At 35.7% G+C, this 21223-nt stretch overlaps 1 protein-coding gene across 1 annotated transcript in view; it reads right to left on the reverse strand.

Moving 5' to 3' along the window:
- The window catches only part of LOC134666479 (semaphorin-2A-like), a 110467-nt gene that overhangs the window by 33586 nt on the left and 55658 nt on the right, over positions 1-21223 (reverse strand). Inside the window, exon 2 of the mRNA XM_063523656.1 lies at positions 35-122. Within this exon, the coding sequence (XP_063379726.1) occupies positions 35-122 (88 nt within the window). The remainder of the gene's footprint in view (positions 1-34; positions 123-21223) is intronic.

Genomic DNA, 21223 nt, shown 5'->3' on the forward strand with positions numbered 1-21223 from the left:
TTAAAAATTAATTAATTATGATAGGTATACTTACATAGCTCCTACATAAAGTGTATTTTTATCTTCATTCATATACATGGTGCGGTAGAATAGAGTCCCGCAGCTGAACTCCCGTATATGATCTGTGGACAAAAGAAACGTGAATTAGTTTACAAGGCTATTCGTTCATTTCACTCTTTTAACTGCAAATAATTTACTAATCTTAATATAATCTTTGAATTAAAGCGAATTTTCGATGAAGCTGGTTCTGGATGAGGCTGGTGGTTTCGCATTCAGCAATTAATTTTTCAAGGATACATTAGATATGAAGTCGTTTATATGGGTTTTACATTTTATCTATATGTGTAAGTACTTAGATAGTTGAGTGGTTACATTTACACCACGTATGCACTAGTGGTTCGAGTATTTGCGTGACATGGACCCCTATATTGCAATATAAGACAGAGGGCTAGCTAATTACAGTATAGGTACACAATACCCATTATTATTGGCAGGTGGTCCCCAGGGCGCCGCGCACGCAATTTGACGTGACGAAGACCGGAACATTCTTATTTTAAAACCCTTTTTTTAATTGACTTCACTATCTAAAAGTTATTGCAGAGAGCACTTTTTAGCAAAAAGATTGTCTGGTGTCGATGCACACTTGCACAGTTACTTGTTATTTTTTTACTTTTTATTTAAAGATATTTTGAAAAAAACAATTAATAATTTTTTTTTTACCCTCCTGAGACCCAGAAGCATTTGTTTTGTTTTTGATTTTGGAACTTCTAATCTAGTTATTGAATTAAATTTCAAAATACATAGATTTTGAAATATGTATTACTACAAAAAAATTGTACGCAGGGTCTACTACAGGGTAAATTGTACAGGGTCATTCTCCAAAACTTTGTTGTAACAAAACTTTTTGATAGATGTTAGGTACTTTTGTGTTCATAATACGTATACCTATATATGTTCAATGCCTACCTATACCTATCATATACGTAGGTATACCTCATCATCATCGTCATCATCTCAGCCATAAGATGTCCACTGCTGAACATAGGCCTCCCCCTTACGTATACCTATGTATGTATAATGTACAATCGGCACTGGCAGCGAGAGCAAAGGTAGTTTAACCTAACCTATCCAACTCAAGTCAGTGTAGAGGAAGTTTGATGAAAACTCCTAACTTGTGGAGGCAGGTATGTGCCGTTATTAATGCTACTAAGCTGAGCTGAGTTTGCATCTAAGCTGGGTTCAATGGGGTTCGATGATGTTTCACATGATTCGAAGGATGATTTATGAATTGGTGATTATCATAAAGAAAAGATTAGTGAACCAAAAGACTCACGTCTTTTAGCTCTTTCTTAAGGCTCATCTCTTGACGCCTAAAAGGCTAAAAGCCTATTTCTATTTAATTAGTAAAATAGGCTTTTAGCCTTTTAAGCGTCAAGAGATGAGACGAGCCTTAATAAAAGAGCTAAAAGGCTTAGTCTTTTGGATCACTGGATAAGATAATAAATAACCAACAAAAATCAACTTAAGTCAATATCAACAAAGCTTGTGTTAAACTAACATTTAATTTTATTAGCAGGTATGACTCACGGCAGTTTTCTTTGTCATCTAAATTGTCATTCTCATCACACAAATTATTATTTAACTTCCCCTCCCACTTTGAAAAAAAGACCGCAAGCTTCACAGACCAGCTGCACTTATGATAAAAGTATACAATAAACCCTAGTCGCATGTCGCAAATCAAAAAGCTGCCTCATACGGTAATAATACAATTAAGTACAAATTACGCAAATTGAAGAATTCCGACCATCAGGTTCCATGCACGCAGGGCAAGTAATATTTTCCCGGCGTTGCCCGCATTCGGCGGTCGAATACCACAGCGATTACTGCGCTAATGAATCCATTGTTTGGATATCTAACGAACTGTTTACAGCGATTTGTTCATGGTTCTACATACAAGTGTTCCATAATCTCGTATTAACAACCAAAGGTATCCATATACCGGGTGTGTCCTGTAACATGAGTAAATAATTAAAACATAGATTGCACTCCTCAAACAGTGACACTTTAGTTCAACAACTTTTAAAAATTATGAAGTATTAAGACTCCCTATTTTTCATACAAAATAAATATTATCTACAATGGACGCCATCGCCACGCCATTTCATCGTGATTGACGTTGCTTGTCACGCCTTAAACATAACAAAATTCGCAATACATTGCGTCTTAGAATAAACTTTAAAGTGTATTTAAAATCAAACGACAAGTTAAAATTTTAAGTCGCTTTATTTTTAAAACAAATTTGGAATCTAGTTGTATTGGCCACTCGATTTTAATTCTATTAGTAGAATTTAAACGCCTAGTAGTGGAGATATCATTTAACGAAATACACGAAATCGAGTGGTCGAATTTCAAAAATCTGCCCCCAGCCTACAGTTTAAATTTTTGCTCATATTACAGGCCACACCCGGTATGAATGCCTTGTTTATACTGTATGTAGGTAATTAGTTCATCAGCGATGCCAAATACCTAGCGCATGAAGCTTATACTAAATAGGCAATATGGGTAAGTGTGGTTAAAATGTAAATCCGTAATAACGTGGAAGTATCGCCGAGCGACGACCGCATTATGCAGATACCATCGCCGGTTAAACACGGCAACAAGTAAACTGCCGAAGCCCAGTTTGCGGAAACACGGGGTGTTTGCTTTAAAATTATTTAAATGGCATTGCAGTTGTTTTAATTGTGCTATTTGATTTTATATTTACTGATATAAAGACATTTATGTAAAAAAAAACTTCTGGTCTAGATTTATTTATAGTGATTATTAAAATGAAACATTTCTATAAGTACATCAGTTATAAGAACCATGTGTTTAAAAGTTTCTCACTGAAAGAAAGGGGTTATTATTTTAGTCTAGTTTCAGTGTACCTAGTTTAGGGTTTAGGGGGATCGAAAAATCACCTCTGTACATACGCCCCGTGAGGTCTCAACGTCTAAGTTTACAATAACCAAAGCATATTATTTGCACAACTTTATTTCACTGTATAATACAAATTACTTAGGTACCTCTAGAAGCCGCCCTCTTTCAGACCTAATGACTTGTTGACAAAAAAAATATACACACAGAAGTTCCATAACAGGTTTGGATTAGCAATATACCATTGTTTTCAGTCAGCAGGAGTAAAAAAGATAAGGCCATAATTTCCATTGTCCCATTGAATACTTGAAAGTTGAATAAGTCCTGTGCTAGTTAACAATAGTAGCGAGTAGCAGGCGAGCCCGTCAGTTGGTTTGGTATAACTGAACATTCCAAAGAGACGAGTGCGGCCCAACGTTACTCGGTGTGTGCACAAGCGGCAGCTGTTTTAAACCGCACCATTTCTTTTATTTTATTGCCACGCAACCGGTGCCTCTTTAGTCTCCTCGACACCGTCGTATCCTCTCTAATACCTCCGTATTTGGTTCACTATCGGTTGTTAAGAAGCGGCTACTTGATATAGACGCGCGACATCGAGATGATGCTGTGATATGCCTACTATATATATAATAAGATTTCCTCATTATAAAACTTGCAGCGCGTCAGTTATTCCAAGAAGATGGCATATGTGCAACTTGGGCAAAATATCGGGAAATCATAAAAACAAAGACACATGCACATGTAAAATACATGTTTGTATCAGCGCCATCTATTACAATAACTTGATAAAATAATATAGCATTCTATCGCAAAGCCAACTTGAATATATAAAGTTGGAACAGAAATGTGGCTTTCCATTGCACAAGGGTCCTTATGGTTCAAGTGCAATAAGGATGTTTCCATCTTATATTCCAAGATAAATGTTGATATAAAGGTCTATAAGGAAACATGGAAAGTCACAAATAACTTTGCAATCTGGTAGGTACTTACTATCTGTAGCCGCACTGGATAGTTTTAAATCACTAAAATATAATTAAGGTCTTAATTATGTTCTAGTATTATATGAAAGAAAAGCAATACAGAGTTTTATAATTTCATTACATGTAGAGAACATACTTAGACACATAACCCAAAAGAGAGTTCAGTTAATTAATGTTAAAGCAAAACTGAAAGTATGAATTGTTTCAGTAAAATATTTTATGCGAAGTCACTGTCATATTGTTCGTACCATCGTCAACAGAATTAAAGTTAGCAGTACTGTTTAAATGTTCTAACATATTACAATGATCTCAAATCTCAAACGTCAGCGCCACGGTTCACATATTTCAAAAGAATAATAAGTACAAAATGTGTAACTAACCGGCCTTTTAATCTTGTGTTCTCCTTCAAAAAGAAAATTAAATATTTGTACAGTGACAAAAGTTATAAAAGCTTTTGCGGTTCTTTAATTACTAGTATTAGCAAGTTTTCCAAAGCCAAGCAAATTAGAAATGTAGATTATATTTTTAGTTTAAGCTCACTTCACAGTTTTCACTCGATTCCCAACTGTTTTGCTTTAAGTGCCTACCCTTTATCAAAATTTATGAAAACCAGATAAATTTTACCCTTTTAAATTTAGTGGGGGTAACAATTCGAGGAAATCTACTGCGCATTCTTTTGTAAGGCTTTCCGCGCCCCCCTTGCTATCTGGCTACGCCCCCCTAACTGTACGTACATGACATGACCTGCTTTACAGATACACACTTTTTATTCAGTCTTATCCCAACCCTGAGACCATAATGCTTTAGGCGGCTAATTAAATCGTGTGTCAAAACGCAACGTGGGTCACGAATGAAAGGTTTTCTTCAATTTCTTCTATCAATTTCTTTACAGCTAGACAGCTATATACTGTCTCCATGTTAAATACGTTTGTTTTTTTATCATTAATAAACAGGTAGGTACATTGAAAAATGTCTAGACAACCACAGCACAAATAACAAACAAAAGTTAACAGTCTAAAGTCCAAATCAAAGTTTGAAAATCTCATCCATTCCATTCAGTTGTCACAGCTATCTTCATCTGTGTGAAGCAATAAGGGATTGTCGGTCAGTGATGTAAATCAACTGTTTACTTACTGAACCTCCTATATCTATTTATAGTTACATCGAAATATGAACACTATTTTCAATAGTGCAAGGTTGCTTTCACAATAGCAACATAGGGCCGTGGTGCGCTTAAAAGAGTAGTTATTGGGAATCCTTATTCTATTTCCTAGTGGAGCCGAGATAGGGATGGGGCACGCGTAAATCTGTCCGCGGGTCTGTGGTTCCGATATCGACCAATGAAATCGGTGCTCGAATACACTTGCTTTCTTTTTAACCACTCGACTTTAGACATTGATATATCGCGGTACCTTAAAATTACTTGTTTTAGAAAATTTTGGAAAGTGCAGAGTAGCCAGGGTATCTCTGAACAACGCATTTTACGGTAGACGTCTAGACAGTATCTCATTCACATAACACTTGACTGTACTTTCTTGTTTCTTCGTTTCAAGTAGATACTGATAATATTGAGGATAAATCGAAATTAAGAATTAAGAAGCATCGCTAGAGGATTTTACGGTTATGCAAAACTGCTCGCCTTACTACATGTGGAAATTTTAATTACCATGTAGAATATATTCTATTCTGCATAAATAAGGAATTGAAAATATTTCTCTGGAACGGTTTATTAGCGCTTTTCTTAGAAGCTTCGCATATTACTCGTAATATGAATTCCCCCTTTCCCGCGCAAAAATGAAGGCTTCATGCGAGGCAACTAACGCCGCGCACTTTATCTATAAGATGTCTGTGCCTTTCAACTAATAGAATTTTTAATCAAGTTGCTTGCGGCGGCGCCACGGCACGAGTGCGCCAGATTAATGTAATTGGACGCCGTAGCGTAGTCACAAAGGCAAATTGTAATCCCCCTCGTTCATTATGTGTAGATATGCCCGTAACATGGCACACAGACGTAGCTATCTACTTAAACCGCGACGCGTCATTCTATTTATGCCAGCTAAAATTGTTTTCGGTAACCTGACAAAGCTTTATTTGCATAACGTCATCTCGACTGCGGTGGATAACAGGCCGGCCGGCGAGATGTCGCAAAACTCGCAAAGAGTGTAGAGATTCCGAACGCTTTAATCGGTCGATTGCGGCACAGTCGTTAGGAAGCTCCGAGTGTCGGGACAATTAAGTTGAAGCGGTGATTGTGAGCGGTGCCAAGCGGATGTAGGTCAGTGGAGTGGACCTGCCTCTGCGGTGCCGGGTTCGGTGCCCATTGTGCCGCGGCCTCTGCCCTCCTGCCGACTTGGCACAACCCGTCACCGCACGCGCCCGTTCCTAATCATTGTAATCTTTAATTTGCCATTGTGCCATTGGCTACCAAAACTTGCACACGTCACATCCCTATGTACTTATACCGGGTGTGGCCTGTAATACGAGCAAATAATTAAAACATAGATTGTACTCCTCAAATAGTGAAACTTTTGTTCAAAAACTTTTAAAAATTATGAAGTATTTAGACTTCCTATTTTTCATCTTCTATATATATAAAAGCAAGTGTCCTGACTGACTGATTCATCAACGCAGAGCCGAAACTACAAAAGATAGAAAGTTGAAATTTTCACACCAGATTACATTTATAAAGTGTACAAGAGATAAGAAGCGATTTTGAGAAATTCAACCCCTAAGGGGGTTAAATAGGGGATGAAAGTTTGTATGGGGTTCAAGTTTTATTTTAAGCTAGGAATTTGAAACTTCGTAAAAAGATATATTATTAAAATACAAGAAAACTAATTTCAGCGTTTTATAAATTTCATCCCCTAAGGTGGTGAAAAGGGGGTTGAAAGTTTGTATGGATATCAAATATTTTTTCGAACGCGGAACTTGTATCTTTGTATTTGGGGATATTATTAGAAGACAGAAAAAGTAATTTCAGGGTTTTGTAAAATTCATCCCCTAACAGGGTTAAAAAGGGGTTGAAAGTTTGAATCCATTACAAATGCTTTGAAACTTCTTAGAAAGGCATAATAGCCGATTACAAAAAAAAGGAATTGCAACATTTTTGGAAACTCAACCCCTAAGGGGGTTAAAAAGGGGGTGAAAGTTCGTCTTTGGGTGCAAATTATATTTAAAGCTAGGAACCTGAAACTTTGTCAAAAGCTATTAAATTCAAATCCAAGAAAAGTAATTTCAGCGTTTTACAAAATTCATCCCCTAAAGTGGTGAAAAAGGGGTTGAAAGTTTGTATGGATATCAAACATTTTTTCGAGCGCGGGACTTGAATCTTTGTATTTGGGGATATTATTAGAAAACAATAAAAGTGATTTCAGCGTTTTGAAAAATTCATCCCCTAACAGGGTTAAAAAGGGGATGAAATTTTGTATGGGGTTAAAGTTTTCTTTTAAGCTATGAATTTGAAACTTCGTAAAAAGATATATTATTAAAATATAAGAAAACTAAACTCATCGTTTTTGAAAATTCATGCCCTAAAGTGGTGAAAAAGGGGTTGAAAGTTTGTATGGATATCAAAATTTTTTTCGAGCGCAGGACTTAAATCTTTGTATTTGAGGATATTATTAAAAGACAATAAAAGTAATTTCAGCGTTTTGTAAAATTCATCCCCTAATAGGGTTAAAAGGGGATGAAAGTTCGTCTTCGGGTGCAAATTTTATTTTAAGCAAGGAAATTAAAACTTTGTAAAAACGTATTAAATTAAAAAACAAACCAAACTAATTTCAGCGTTTTAGAAAATTCATCACCTAAAGTGGTGAAAAAGGGGTGGAAAGTTTGTATAGATATCAAAAAATATTTCGAGCGCGGGACTTGAATCTTTGTATTTGGGGATATTATTAGAGGATAATAAGAGTAATTTCAGCGTTTTGTAAAATTCATCCCCTAACAAGTTTAAAAAGGGGTTGAAAGTTTGAATCCATTACAAGTGCTTTGAAACTTCTTAGAAAAGGCATAATAGCCGATTACAAAAAAAATAATTGCAACGTTTTTGGAAATTCAACCCCTAAGGGGGTTAAAAAGGAGATGAAAGTTCGTCTTCGGGTGCAAATTTTATTTTAAGCTAGGAACTTTAAACTGTGTAAAAAGTTATTAAATTTAAATACAAGAAAACTAATTTCAGCGTTTTAGAAAATTCATCCCCTAAGGTGGCGAAAATGGCGTTGAAAGTTTGTATGGATATCTAACATTTATTCGAACGCGGGACTTTTGAATCTTTGTATTTGGGAATATTATTAGAAGACAATAAAAGTAATTTCAGCGTTTTTTCATAATAGCCGATTACAAAAAAAAAGGAATTGCAACTTTTTTGGAAAAGCAAGCCCAAAGGGTGTTAAAAAGTGGATGAAATTTGGTCTTGGGGTGTAAATTTAATTTTAAGCTAGGAACTTGAACTTTTTCAAAAAAAAGGTATTAAATTAAAAACATGAAAACTAATTTAAGCATTTTTCCCAAGGTGGTGAGAAAGGGGTTGAAAGTTTTGTATGGAGATCAGATATTTTGTGAGTGCGGAACTTGAATCTTTGTATAAGGGCATAGGTACCTATTATTACAATATAAGAAAAGTAATTTCAGCAACCAACATCAAAATCCACTTGACTTAAAACTTGCTAAAAAAGAAAAGTAATTTCAACATTGCTTGGATATGAAAATTATATGTAGGTACTAAAGATGTAAAATGTTGAAGATAAGATTCCACGCGGACGAAGTCGCGGGCAACAGCTAGTACAAAATAAATATTATCTTCAATGGACGCCATCGCCATGCCATATCATTAGTGATTGACGTTGCTTGTCATGCCTTAAATATAACATACATTGCGTCTTAGAATAAACTTTAAAGTGTATTAAAAATCAAACTACAAGTTTTTTAAAAAGTTGCTGAACAAATGTTGGTCAGTATGAGGAGTACAGCCTAAGTAAAATTTTTTGCTCGTATTACAGGGCACACCCGGTATATTAAAATAAAAGTTAAAAGGAATTCACGAGCTTGAAATCTGCTAGTGAGAATGGTGAGAATATCCTATTACCTACCGATAAAATGAATAGAAAAACTGACTGTGATGAAAACAAGGAGGCTGTTTTATTTTGCACTATGAAGCATATCCGCTTACTGGGCTATGCTTCGTTTTAGTGTCGTTTTAGTATGTTTTCAAACAGTGAAATATATTACACCAAAATCTCTGTAAATAATGTACGGGAATAAAAAAATATACCAATCAGCGCCGATAATGTATGTAGGTACCTAATAAATAACAATTGACAACTAACAGCGAGTAGAGCGTGATTATGGCGGATTGCGATGATTCACTGGATATTTTAGTTATGACTTGTTAATTATAGCAAATTGCGAAAATCTGGTAAACTATAGACAGGTGTTCGTCATAATTCTATCTATATTAAAATCCTACAGGCTAATTGGGTTATTGTAGACATTTATTTTAATTATTATTTTGTTAATAAAAATCAAACACAACGTGAATAAAATGATAATCAATTCAATTTAATTGTTTCTTGGGAAGGTATCCGATAAATATTAATCATTTTCATTTGAACAACAGTCTAAGTTCGTTAAAGTTATTTTAAGGTGCAGTGAGTTCAGAAAACGGAGTTTTTTAAAAGCCGTAGCTCTTTTTTGGATCACAATACGGCTGCCATACATTCAATTAGCAAACTTGAGGGCTTTTTCTAGTGAGTGGAGGGATTAGAATCCTAAGTTTTTGACTTTTGCTCGATAGAAAACGATCACGAACATAGGTCTAAAACGGACTTTAAAGATTCGTAACAATTTGTGCACAAAAGATAGAAATATGAAAACTGCTTCTATGTACGCGCAATTGTATGCTTGAACGACTACCAGGATTACTTTTTTTTTTTATTTCACATTCACTAAATAAGTTCGAAAATATGATATCAGCGGTTCCATGCACGCAACTTCTTTGATCAGATGCCCGCTGGGCTCGGATCAAAGCACACGTATCGCGAATTTAATTAAAATGACAGTTGGTTTTCGCATTTATTTCGACATTAAGTCATATACATATACGAAAAAGTATACCAGTAGACAAATAGTATTTAAAAAAACAGGGTAAATAATTATCATCACATGGAGCTCGAGTCTCATCTTAGATTTGATTTGTTGGGGCATAATGGTTGAAAAACGCAGTAAACTATCTTAAAACAATACGATTCCAATATCATTTAAGTAATTTGCTCCTTGAAACCCGGCTTAGAATGAAAAAAGTTTGAAGACTCATACTTATTGATTGGAATTAATTTTCATTATGCTGGTATTAATATTGCATACCTATTTGACGTACTTTTGTACGTCAACGTCAATGAACTGTGATGACAATGTTGTGATCTTGTATTTATGTTAGAGAACTTTTGATCTTCAAATATTACCTATTAATACGGAACATTATGTAAATATTTCGTGTACTACTTGAAAATCGTGCAGTGGTACACCTATCTTGTTGCTGTGAGGTCCGTCTAAGATAGATGTATAATGCGGTTACGTGCTGTTCTGCAAACCTCCATGAAATCAAGAATAAATAAACGGCTATGGTCTAGCCTCAGCGAGTTTTTGCGGCTTGTGAGGCCGAGATATACATTATACATACTGGCCTACGAGGCTTACAGCCCAAAACCACTGCGGTGCCTGGTTTGTGATTGCCTATGTATCGAGTGTTATACTAATTTACTATAAAATAAAACAAAGTTTTTCGTTCAATGATATTCTGTGCATATTTAATTTTATACCTCGTCGATGACAAACAAGCATACGGCCCGTCTGATGATAAGCAATCTTCGTAGCCTTTGGATGCCTGCAACTCCATGCGCGTTGCCGAGTCTAACACTCCGCACCCCTCGTTGATAACTGGCAACCATACTCACCAGCAGGAAGGACACTATGAGTAGGGTCTAGTGCTAGTGTTATTTGGCTGCAGATTTCTGTAAGGTTGAGCTCTGCTCTAGATCTGGAATGACATCCGCTGTGCTGTGCCCTACCACACAAAGCGAGATGTCATTCTCAGTTCCCATTCCCATACCTCTCTTTGGACGTAGTTCAAGGACCATATATCTTAAATATGCCGATACCGATATGTCCATATATCTTAAATATTAACTATAGAGATTCAGAGTCTGAACATATAACCGTAAGTTTACCAAAAAAATGCCGTAATAGCTGTAGGTACAGTCAGATGCAGAGAGAAAGAATCCGCCAAAATGAAATTTCCACCCTGCCAGGACTTTATTTATTGATAAAGATAACGATATATTTATTTGCAAAAAATATAGTGATGAACATAGGTGGACAGTAATTTTGGATGCGTAGGGTAGAGCGGGGAGAAACGTAACACTATGTACTTTGACCTTAGTTTCTGGTTAACCATTATTATTTTGATGAGTTTAATGTAGTCATACTCGTATATAACGTCAGTGCATGTTCTGTACATTAACGTCTTGACTAACATTATAATTGTGTATTTTGTTTTAAAAAAATCGTCTTTTGTTACTAATGACCCCGTTGGCGTGCAGAAAGTAACACGTTGTGGGTCAAAAGTAACAAGACACAGTGGGCTGTAATTTAATATAATATGACATATCAAATCAAAATAAAAACCGGTCAAGTGTGAGTCGAACTCGCGTCCCAAGGGTTCAGTACTGCACACATTTTTGAACGAGCGAGCAAAGCGAAGTTCTTAAGTACATTCAACTATTTATTCAATTCGTCCACACACGGCTGGCTATCTTAGGATAGTTCGTTACCCATTTTTTTTTTGTTCAAGTATTATGTTAAGCATAGTGCCTACATTTTTTTTCATTGTTAGGCGTATCTCTGTTAATTCAAGATAACAGGGCTATAACCGCGGCAATCGAAGTTCGCAAATTGCTGGCATTTCTCTCTGTCACTCTAATTACCTACGGTTTCATTGGTGTAAAAGAAAAATCCCCGCAATTTGCGAAATTCGATGGTCGCGATATACGGCAGTTCAGCCTTCTCACTTAGCTACTCGTACTTAAACCAATTATTTGTTCTGTTTGAGCACTAACCTCCTAAAGCTCATGCTTCGACCTTGCGTGGAGGTGCACCTCCCATATAACCATTCCAGTCGCAGAATCATCAAAGTGGTAACTAAATGTCAGATGTGTCGTAACAGAGTCCACACAATATGTCTAGAATTGTTTCGAAACAAAGTGTCGTCGCCGTGTGTACACTTTTCCATAACAAGGTGTCGACACATTTGTGTGCACTTTGCGTGCGGTTTGCGACTAAATCTGACAGCAAATTTGTGACAGCAAATGTCAATATAAAATACCTCTTGAAAACCAAGGTTTGACAAACTACTATTAGTGTCTCGTGTGCTCGTAAGTAATTCTAGTAAGTCATCATGGGCGATGCAAATGATAATAATTGACCAAAACCATATAAACACCCAACACCCGTCAACCTTTTACAGAAAAGTTTTTAAAGAAATGCAATAAGCTACTTAGGTCAGCCAACGAATGCTCCAAAAAGTTGTAGAGGGAAATGCTCGGAACACAATTTTTGACTCTGTAACTTGGTTTGGGCAAGTTAGGAGGTGAAGTCCCCGGCCGTAGCCCTTGAGCGGGAGGAAGAGAGGGGGCTTTGTTTGAAGGTCCCATTTTCCGGTTTATCGATTATATCTCGGAAACTATGCATCTTAGCGACATGGCCATTTATACAAAATGAAAGTTAATTTCCACAAGTTTAAGTTTTGTTACAAGTTTATTCAGTCAATTTTTTCGATATGTTGAATAGTTTTTGAGATATCCGCTCTTGAAAGTTTATTTAGGGCTCTCAATTTTATCTTCATATATCTACATCAGTGAAGGTGCTAGGCCGTGTATGGTATCGTATTTGTATAAATCTGGGTTGCTGAATCCATTTAAGGTATCACATTGACACCATTCCACAAAATTAAAAAAAATCTTTTTAGGGTTCCGTACCTCAAAAGCAAAAAACTTATAGGATCACTCGTGCGTCTGTATGTCTGTCCGTCTGAATACACAAAATAGTTCTTTACCTATAGATGACAGGAAAACCTATTAGAAATGTGCAGTCAAGCGCGAGTCGGACTTAATGTACGGAACCCTTAACACGCGGGTCCGACTCGCACTTGGCCGGTTTTTTTAAAACTCCTTTTGACGCTTAACCGCTGAACCGATTTCGTTGAAATTTGGTATAGAAATAGTTTGCGTCCCGGAACAGGACATAGGATAGATCTTATAACCAAAATCATCTTTTGAAGGTGTGAAAAGTGGCGTGGAAATTTGTACGGGAAATCAATAACCGCTGAACCGATTTATATGAAATTTGGGATGGGCTACATCTTTGATTTAGTTAAAAATGATAAAAAAACATGACTTCAAACCTAAACTTAAACAGTATTAACTTCAAGAAGTCAATTCTGAATTCCCCCCTACACCTCATTTCACACCTTTAAAGGATGATTTTTGAGATAACTTATTATGTCCTGTCTCGGGACTCAAAATATATGTGTACTTAATTTAAATTAAAACTGTTCAGCAGTTTAAGCGTGAAGAGGAGTTTAAAAGAAAGTATTTTAATAAGTTTATATGTTTTTACTTTGGAATGGTGTCAATGTGATACCATAACTAAATTTGGTACTGCGAATTTATACGAAAACGATACCAAACATGGCCTCGTAGCTTTACTGTTGTAGAAGTCAAAATAAAATTGAGAGCCCTAAATTCTTATTACTTGGCCAAACTTGTGTATAAGGAAAAGGAAAAATAAAAGTCTTCGGCAGGAATATAAGACACAAATATTTTTTTTTTCGCGTTACTATTTCAATCATCAAATATAAACATACCTTGATTATATTATTCTAGTGAGATTCTCATAGATAAACAAAAACATTTACTTAAAAAATTACAAGGTCGAAATATCACGGAACTTGTGAGAGTAATATGTGAAAAATAAAAACTTTTATGACAAAAAAATCTGGACACAATTTAAGAAGCATCCAATTGCGTCGAGGAATCATCTGTATTTTTGCTTGTTTCATTACCTCCTCGCTTCTTTTTTTGTCCTTTGTATTCTGTAGCAATTTGTTAGATCTGAAAATAAAGATAACTTGCGTCGTCACGGATGTCGATTTATAGGTTTTAGGGAGTGCAGAATTCGAAAACGATGATCATTTTATAATCCAAGATGGCGGCTACGTATTTTGTCATAAAAGTCGTCATGAATATAATCTTATAGGTTTTAGGAAGTGCCGATTTCGAAAATGATGACCAGTTTGGAATCCAAGATGTGTGCCGTGCACTTTGTCATAAAAGTCGTCATGGATATCGTTTTATAGGTTTTAGGGAGTGCAGAATTCGAAAATGATGACCATTTTGGATTCCAAGATGTCTGCCGTGCACTTTTTCATATAAGCCGTCATAGATGTTGATTTATAGGTGTTAGGAAGAGCAGATTTCGAAAATGATGACCATGACCAATACAACGACATCCATGTCGACTTTTAACATAGTGCATGGCCGCCATATTGGATTCCAAAATAGTTATTATTTTCGAAATCTGCGCTCCCTAAAACCTATAAAACGACAGCCATGACGACTTTTATGACATATTGCATGGCCGCCATTTTGGATTCCAAAATGGTCATCATTTTCGAAATCAGGGCCCCCTAAAACCTATAAAACGACATCCATGACGACTCTTATGACATAGTGCATGGCCGCCATTTTGGATTCCAAAATGGTGATCATTTTCAAAATTGGGGCCCCCTAAAACGTATAAAACGACACCCATCTCGACTTTTATGACAAAGTGTTTGGCTACCATCTGCATGCAAGACATTTCTATTATTCTATTATTTTTACGTACAAAAATGGCCCCCTGTCAACTTCCAACCGAGATTTATTCGATTAATATTCAGATTGATTCAATTTCTATCTATAGGTCGACTAAACTAATTGCGATTAAAATTTGAGGATGAACTTTTTTTATTCCATTAATTAGTCGAATAAACAGTTAATCTATTAAGTCCCATCTCTGACCACGGCATTTTTACACTTTGAGAATATCTGAAAACAAATGAACACAAGGAGCCATTTTGCAAATCCAGTAACTTTGTTATTACTTTTGACAGCGCGTGTCATGTGTCTACACAGAGTCGACACAAAGTCGAAACATTTGCGACTACTTTGTGACTGCAATATTTCTCAGCCTTAAACCATATTTATACATCATAATTAACAAGTTTCGTAGTATGTAAAGCGTTATTTCTGTTATTTAAGTATAGTATACGCATCGAAGTACTAAAAATGCATCAAATAATATGGTTATGAACACAGGCACTGAGAAGTAAACAATTTCATTTCCGGCTAAACTAAAACAATGTGGTGGCGCGTTGATTATATTACACTTAGTTTATCAAATCACTCGAGCAGTTTAATTCCCCATTATAATTTTAGTCCTATTGTAATATAAATGCAAACAATATATAATTACGTCTTGTAATCCGTTTTAGAGATGGCGTATTAATGTCACTTATTTTTATTTAACAATTTTTCCATCTGACAGTTTCCATTTGACAGGAACAAAATGAACGAATGAACGAATGATATTGGCATAAAGTAGTCGCAAACTCGAAACAATGTGTGCACACGGCGACCACACTTTATGTCACTTTGTGTCATGTGTCGACCCTTCCCCATTTCTGGTAACTGTGTCGACACGGCGACGACTCTGCGACTGGAATTGTGACCGAAACAGACGGTGTCGACACAAGATGTGTCTACACCGCGTCGTAACGGCGACTGGAAATGGTTGTATGGGCTCTCTCGGATGCTTCAGGCCTTCGGCCCAACGCAGGGCTTGGCCATCGACCTTCGCACTAGCTGTCCGCACCACGTTTCAGTTTCACGTAAACAATTGCGGCTGTGTCCCTAAAACAGCCCAACCGCGTTTTTTTTCTTAAGTCCGACTCACGCTGGACTCTAGATTTCTAATAGGTTTTCCTGTCATCTAGAGGTAGAAGGTTGTGTATTTTTTTTCAAAATTTTAGACCCAATTTTATCGGAGATAAGAGGGAGGGGGGGACGGTCATTTTTTGCCTATTTTCTTAAATAACTTTTAAACTGTTTCATATAAAATTATAAAAAAAATATATAGATCCTCAAAATAAGCCCTTTTATTATGTAACACGATATGGTTTGCAAAACTTGGTTTTCTAATTTACTCATATTCCCCTTAAAATACCCGCCTATACTTAAAATTCATTTGTTTATATTACATGTCCGTCTTTGGGTAGCAGACTTCCATATGTATACCAAATTTCAACTTAATTGGTCCAGTAGTTTTGGAGCAAATTGGCTGTGACAAACGGATAGACAGACGCACGAGTGATCCTATAAGGGTTCCGTTTTTTCTTTTTGAGTTACGGAACCCGACTCTCGAGCCGCGAACATTTAGAAACCAGAAATTTATTTGCTAAAAACATTGTCCTTACAAAGGTATACAAATGGAATACGCAGTGATAAAAAGTGAAATAAACTGTGTGAATCGTGTTAAATGTAATGTTTTGTCATAAAGGCTGCTTTTTCTACAATCAATTGTTTTATTTCCTAATTATACGTATTTTTATACATGAAAAAAAAAATTGGTATTATGAGATTTGATCAAGTCCAGCATAATTCACATAAATATAATGAAATTCATTGGTATACCATCAAATAAGCCATTTTATGCTGAATTCAATGATACATAATTAATATCATTCATACATATTTTTAAAGAAATGGTCATATTTCTAACACACGCCAAATTCGCGATGACCACCCATGGAGGCCACGCCACTAGACGTATATTTTTCTAAATTGGCCGCGCCACTCAACCTCAAGCCACCGTTAAATCTGAGGCGCCGCCATTCAACGGCTTGGTCGGCTTGTTATGACTGTCCGTCTCCCGGCTCCCCGCCACCATAGAGACTGGGAGCCAAACAATGCCACTCTAGGGGATATGCAAATATTCAGAAAATGTATGAATTTTAATACAACATAAACATCAAATAACTAAAAGTCAAAAAACGTACTTTAGATTCGAAAAATCACGTTGCGTCCTCTCACACAACCTAATAGCACGTGGCGACCGTTTCGACTGAATGCGCTGACTGAGTGAAGGGGGCACCACTGTCTATCACTTAATAGCAGCGGAGTGGTATTTTGTCTATTAGATAAACCTACAGAGCAATAGTTACTTTCCACCCGCAGTTACTTTTGTCCCCGCTCTCCCCTACATTTCACTTGAAGAAGCATGCAATTTTTTCTTAGTAGCTAGGTAGTATAACTAAATATATACAAACTGAAGCTAAGCTAAGGTAAGTTATATAATAATAACATCATCGGAATACACATATGATTTTAATGAAATTGTCATTGAATTGATTTGTGCCTTATCGAAAGCCCTATTGATTAGAGTAGTACCTAAATAACGTTTTTCATTTGACGACTTCTGTATTTATTCGGTTTATTTAGTTCGAGTATCTAATGAATTCGATTATTTAGTTAATTTACATTTAAGTACGTCACATGTGACATGAACAGACAAGGAGAACAAGATAAAATATATTGTTTTGTCTTCCTTCTTTCAATGGAACTTTTTTAGAGTTTCTCTTCCTCAAAGGAGGCTAGTGGTTAAGACGAAACTCAAAATACTCTCATTTGCATCTTAAAAAAAACAGGATGGGTCACTGACCTGTCCCGGTAAAGTGAAGTAGTGTGCGTGACGCGTGCTTGTGTGTGAAATGGGGTAATTTGACAGAATCTGAAAATTTTCCCCGGGCATACCTCACCTTAAGGATTAGACTCATTGACTGCGCTGCGATCATACTCAGCAAAAATAATACTTACATTTAATTAAACGTGTCAAAATGATTTAATTAGATTTTAATGTACGGTCACCACACGAGATTTTTATGCCATTTAGGGTTCTTGCTAAATTGAAAATTCTGTAGCGTAAGTATTGAACATCCAATTTAGCTAGGACCCTAAATAGTGCAACAATGGCCGAGCGTGATGTTACATTGTTAATCTTGTAATGACAACGGGCAAGAGCTTATTACCTAGTTATTACATTGTACAGTGTTGCAACAAAACAAACATAATTAAAAATATTTGCCGAATATGCGGCACTTTAGAGTATTTAGACGAATAATTTGCGCAAATAAAAACGTTCGAAAACTTGCCGAAAAACCGAATATTCGACCCATCTGTATTGTAGGTAAATATACGGACATTTAATATAATATAACTTTGATTTATACATTCTTATCAAATACTATCTAACTAATCTGTCTATCCACAGGCATTTACCGTCCTTTTTCCGAAATATAAACTGCAGAAACTATATTTTAAAATTTTCTTAGAATATTTTTAATAAATTTACAGTAAATAAGCGAAGTTTACATTGGTATACAAGCATTACCGTTAATTTGATCTTTTTCGAGTTGTATATAGTTATATCCCCCAATTTATTCCTAGTATTTACCCTAAGTATCTGCAGAATATTGTAAGCCCCTCATTATTGACCCACGCAGCATTATTTAGAACATAAAATCTTATCAGCGAACTCCTTAAAGATGCATTCTCCGGAAGATGTCGCCATCTATCTTAAAGGAATAGGGTAGATAAGGCGGTTTAGTGCACTCTATAGGTCGGTGCACGACTTTCGAAGCTAAATCTGCCGTTATGTCGGAAGGCACTCCAGCGCGGGTTGTTTACCCATATTTGGTGTAAGTGGCTACGGGGAGATCGCATTTACAATCTACTCTTATTCCAGTCACGTTTAACTACGAGGATAGTGAATAGATAATACAAATTTCGCATTGAAAATTATGGAGCTGATGACCAAACTTTTATCAACAGGAACCTTTTAAGACTTTTTTTTTTGAGTTGCGTCAAAAAGTTTTAGTCAGGTCAAACTGTATAGGATAGATGGGATGAGTACCTACGTAATTACATATTTGAAAAATACCTTTTATGAGCGCTTCCAAGAAGCTGCTTGCCTGCTTTTCTAAGAAAACGAAGTTTATTATCAAGCAATTGTGCAGACATAAGAGGCTATTATGTGTAGTACCTACATATATAAAATAATATATAGTAAATAAACATTCTGCTTTTCTGTTGTGGAGTTATTCTTTACCAAACGAACAAAATATAAATCATTATTTTCTTTATTTTCCTACATGTTTTCAGCACGAATTATGATGAACTACAAACAAAGAGAACATTAATACATATTTAAAGACATTTTGTTCTGTAATATACCCTTTCGCTTTAAAATAAAGCTCGAGTATAAAAAGTATATCTGCAGCCTAGTAAGCATATTTCGGGTATAAAATGCGAAGGCGACCAGCGTGAAATGAGCATGAGCTTTCCTTCAGGCTGTAGCGATGCATTCTTCGAGTTTTTCCAACAATATCCATTGTGAAAACTATTTTAAGATGAAAAGATTTGTTTCACTGGAATTCTAGCGGCGTTATTTTATTTTACATGCCTTTTACGAGCGATTTTTGTGTTTATTCTTAGATAAAAGTGGGCAAGGATACATTTATTTACCTTTGTTTTGTTGATTACCTCTGTCACTGGACACTATTTCATTTGTGTACTGTTTTTTTTTCAAAACAGTATTCAAATGGTAATTACCTCAACAAAGCAGCGATTGCTAAAACTAAAAGCTTATATGAGTAGGTAAGTATATCACAACCATTTCGAATTAAGTGTACGGTTTTAATTCTTTTGGTAAAAGTTACGTGTGTTCTGAAATTATAACGTAAAGCAGGCCAGGACAGTCGACAGGTGCGCAACGAACCGTGACGACGATAGCCCGCGAGCGGTGTCAGTGCGCCGCGCTCTGGCAAGCGCATACATTACTGCACCCGCCAGAACCACCCTCACAAACCTTCACCTTTATACTACATGTTTACTCTCAGATTTAAGGCAGTCATATTTGCATCATGCACACTTAAAAGAGGTGGTTTTGTTATGGGAGGTAAATAGTAGGTTATATTGGCCAACTTATACTATGAGACCAACCAAAACGCTTGGCAAAGTGAGACTGACGATAGCCTATTATATCATGATCCATGTGATGTGCTTCTGTTTTACTACATTACAAAAAGAATAGAGAGTATAGAGGGGTCCGGTTATAGTAAATTTTGTAGTAACAGTAAATTTACTGACATCTATCGACACACGACTAAAACTCAAAATGAAAACGTATAAAATTATCAAAAAATTGTATAAGTACATATGGATAAATGATTTTATTATTTTTATACCATTTTGATCCATGTTCATTCACTGATATCTATGTGTTAAAAATTAAAATTGTTAAATATGAAACGGTGTCGTCACGCCATCTAGCCGGGAATAGGCTAAAGGTGTGTGCGGCATCTATCCGAGAATGACAATTTCTTGATTTCCGAGGCACGTTTTTTCCTTAGACTTTATTTATTTATTTATTTTTTTTTAGTTTATTTTGGAAACAAACAGTCGCATACAAATATGTTTAAGCTTGCAGATACACAATAAAGACCTATAGTTCCATTAAATATAAAATAATGATATTGATAATAAGTAGAAACAGGGCTAGTTCGGTTCTGCCTATAAATAGGAAGATGCACAGAAGTAACAATTGGATACACAACTCATAAAGTACCAAGTATCGATCATGCTTACAGACGTAAGTACATACATTTCATAAGACTGTAAAACTATGACTTTTTTTTTAAACTAAGTATGTAATAACATTACACTGTTATGGAAATATTTGGCTCCGCAGACCACTACTATATTTACCGAAAGACAATGAGAAGATATCTAGATTTATGAAGTTAACATTATAATTTTGTTAACATTATAACATTTAATTATAATTTATTCATCTTATACGAAGTTACTTAAGTCTTTGCTACATACCTCTAATATACAATACTTACTCTTTATTTATTGCACACCTCACATAGTTGTTAAGTGCCTCATGTAATTGTTGCGTGTACGATAAAATAAATACCAATATTTTCAGACCCAAAAACGCTAAACAGGACAAACTCTGATTTTCTATACGTAATTTAGCTGTATTTATTTGTAAATTACTATCGGGAAGGCCGAGCAAACCCCAGAGGCACAATTTATTTTAAAGGCCTTCCTGTCTATATGTAAAGACGGCAAACTGAAAAATTCTCCTGAGAATCCGCTTAATAATTTACGACG

Source organism: Cydia fagiglandana, chromosome 8 (genome assembly GCF_963556715.1).
Source record: "Cydia fagiglandana chromosome 8, ilCydFagi1.1, whole genome shotgun sequence".
Classification (NCBI taxonomy): Eukaryota; Metazoa; Arthropoda; class Insecta; order Lepidoptera; family Tortricidae; genus Cydia; species Cydia fagiglandana.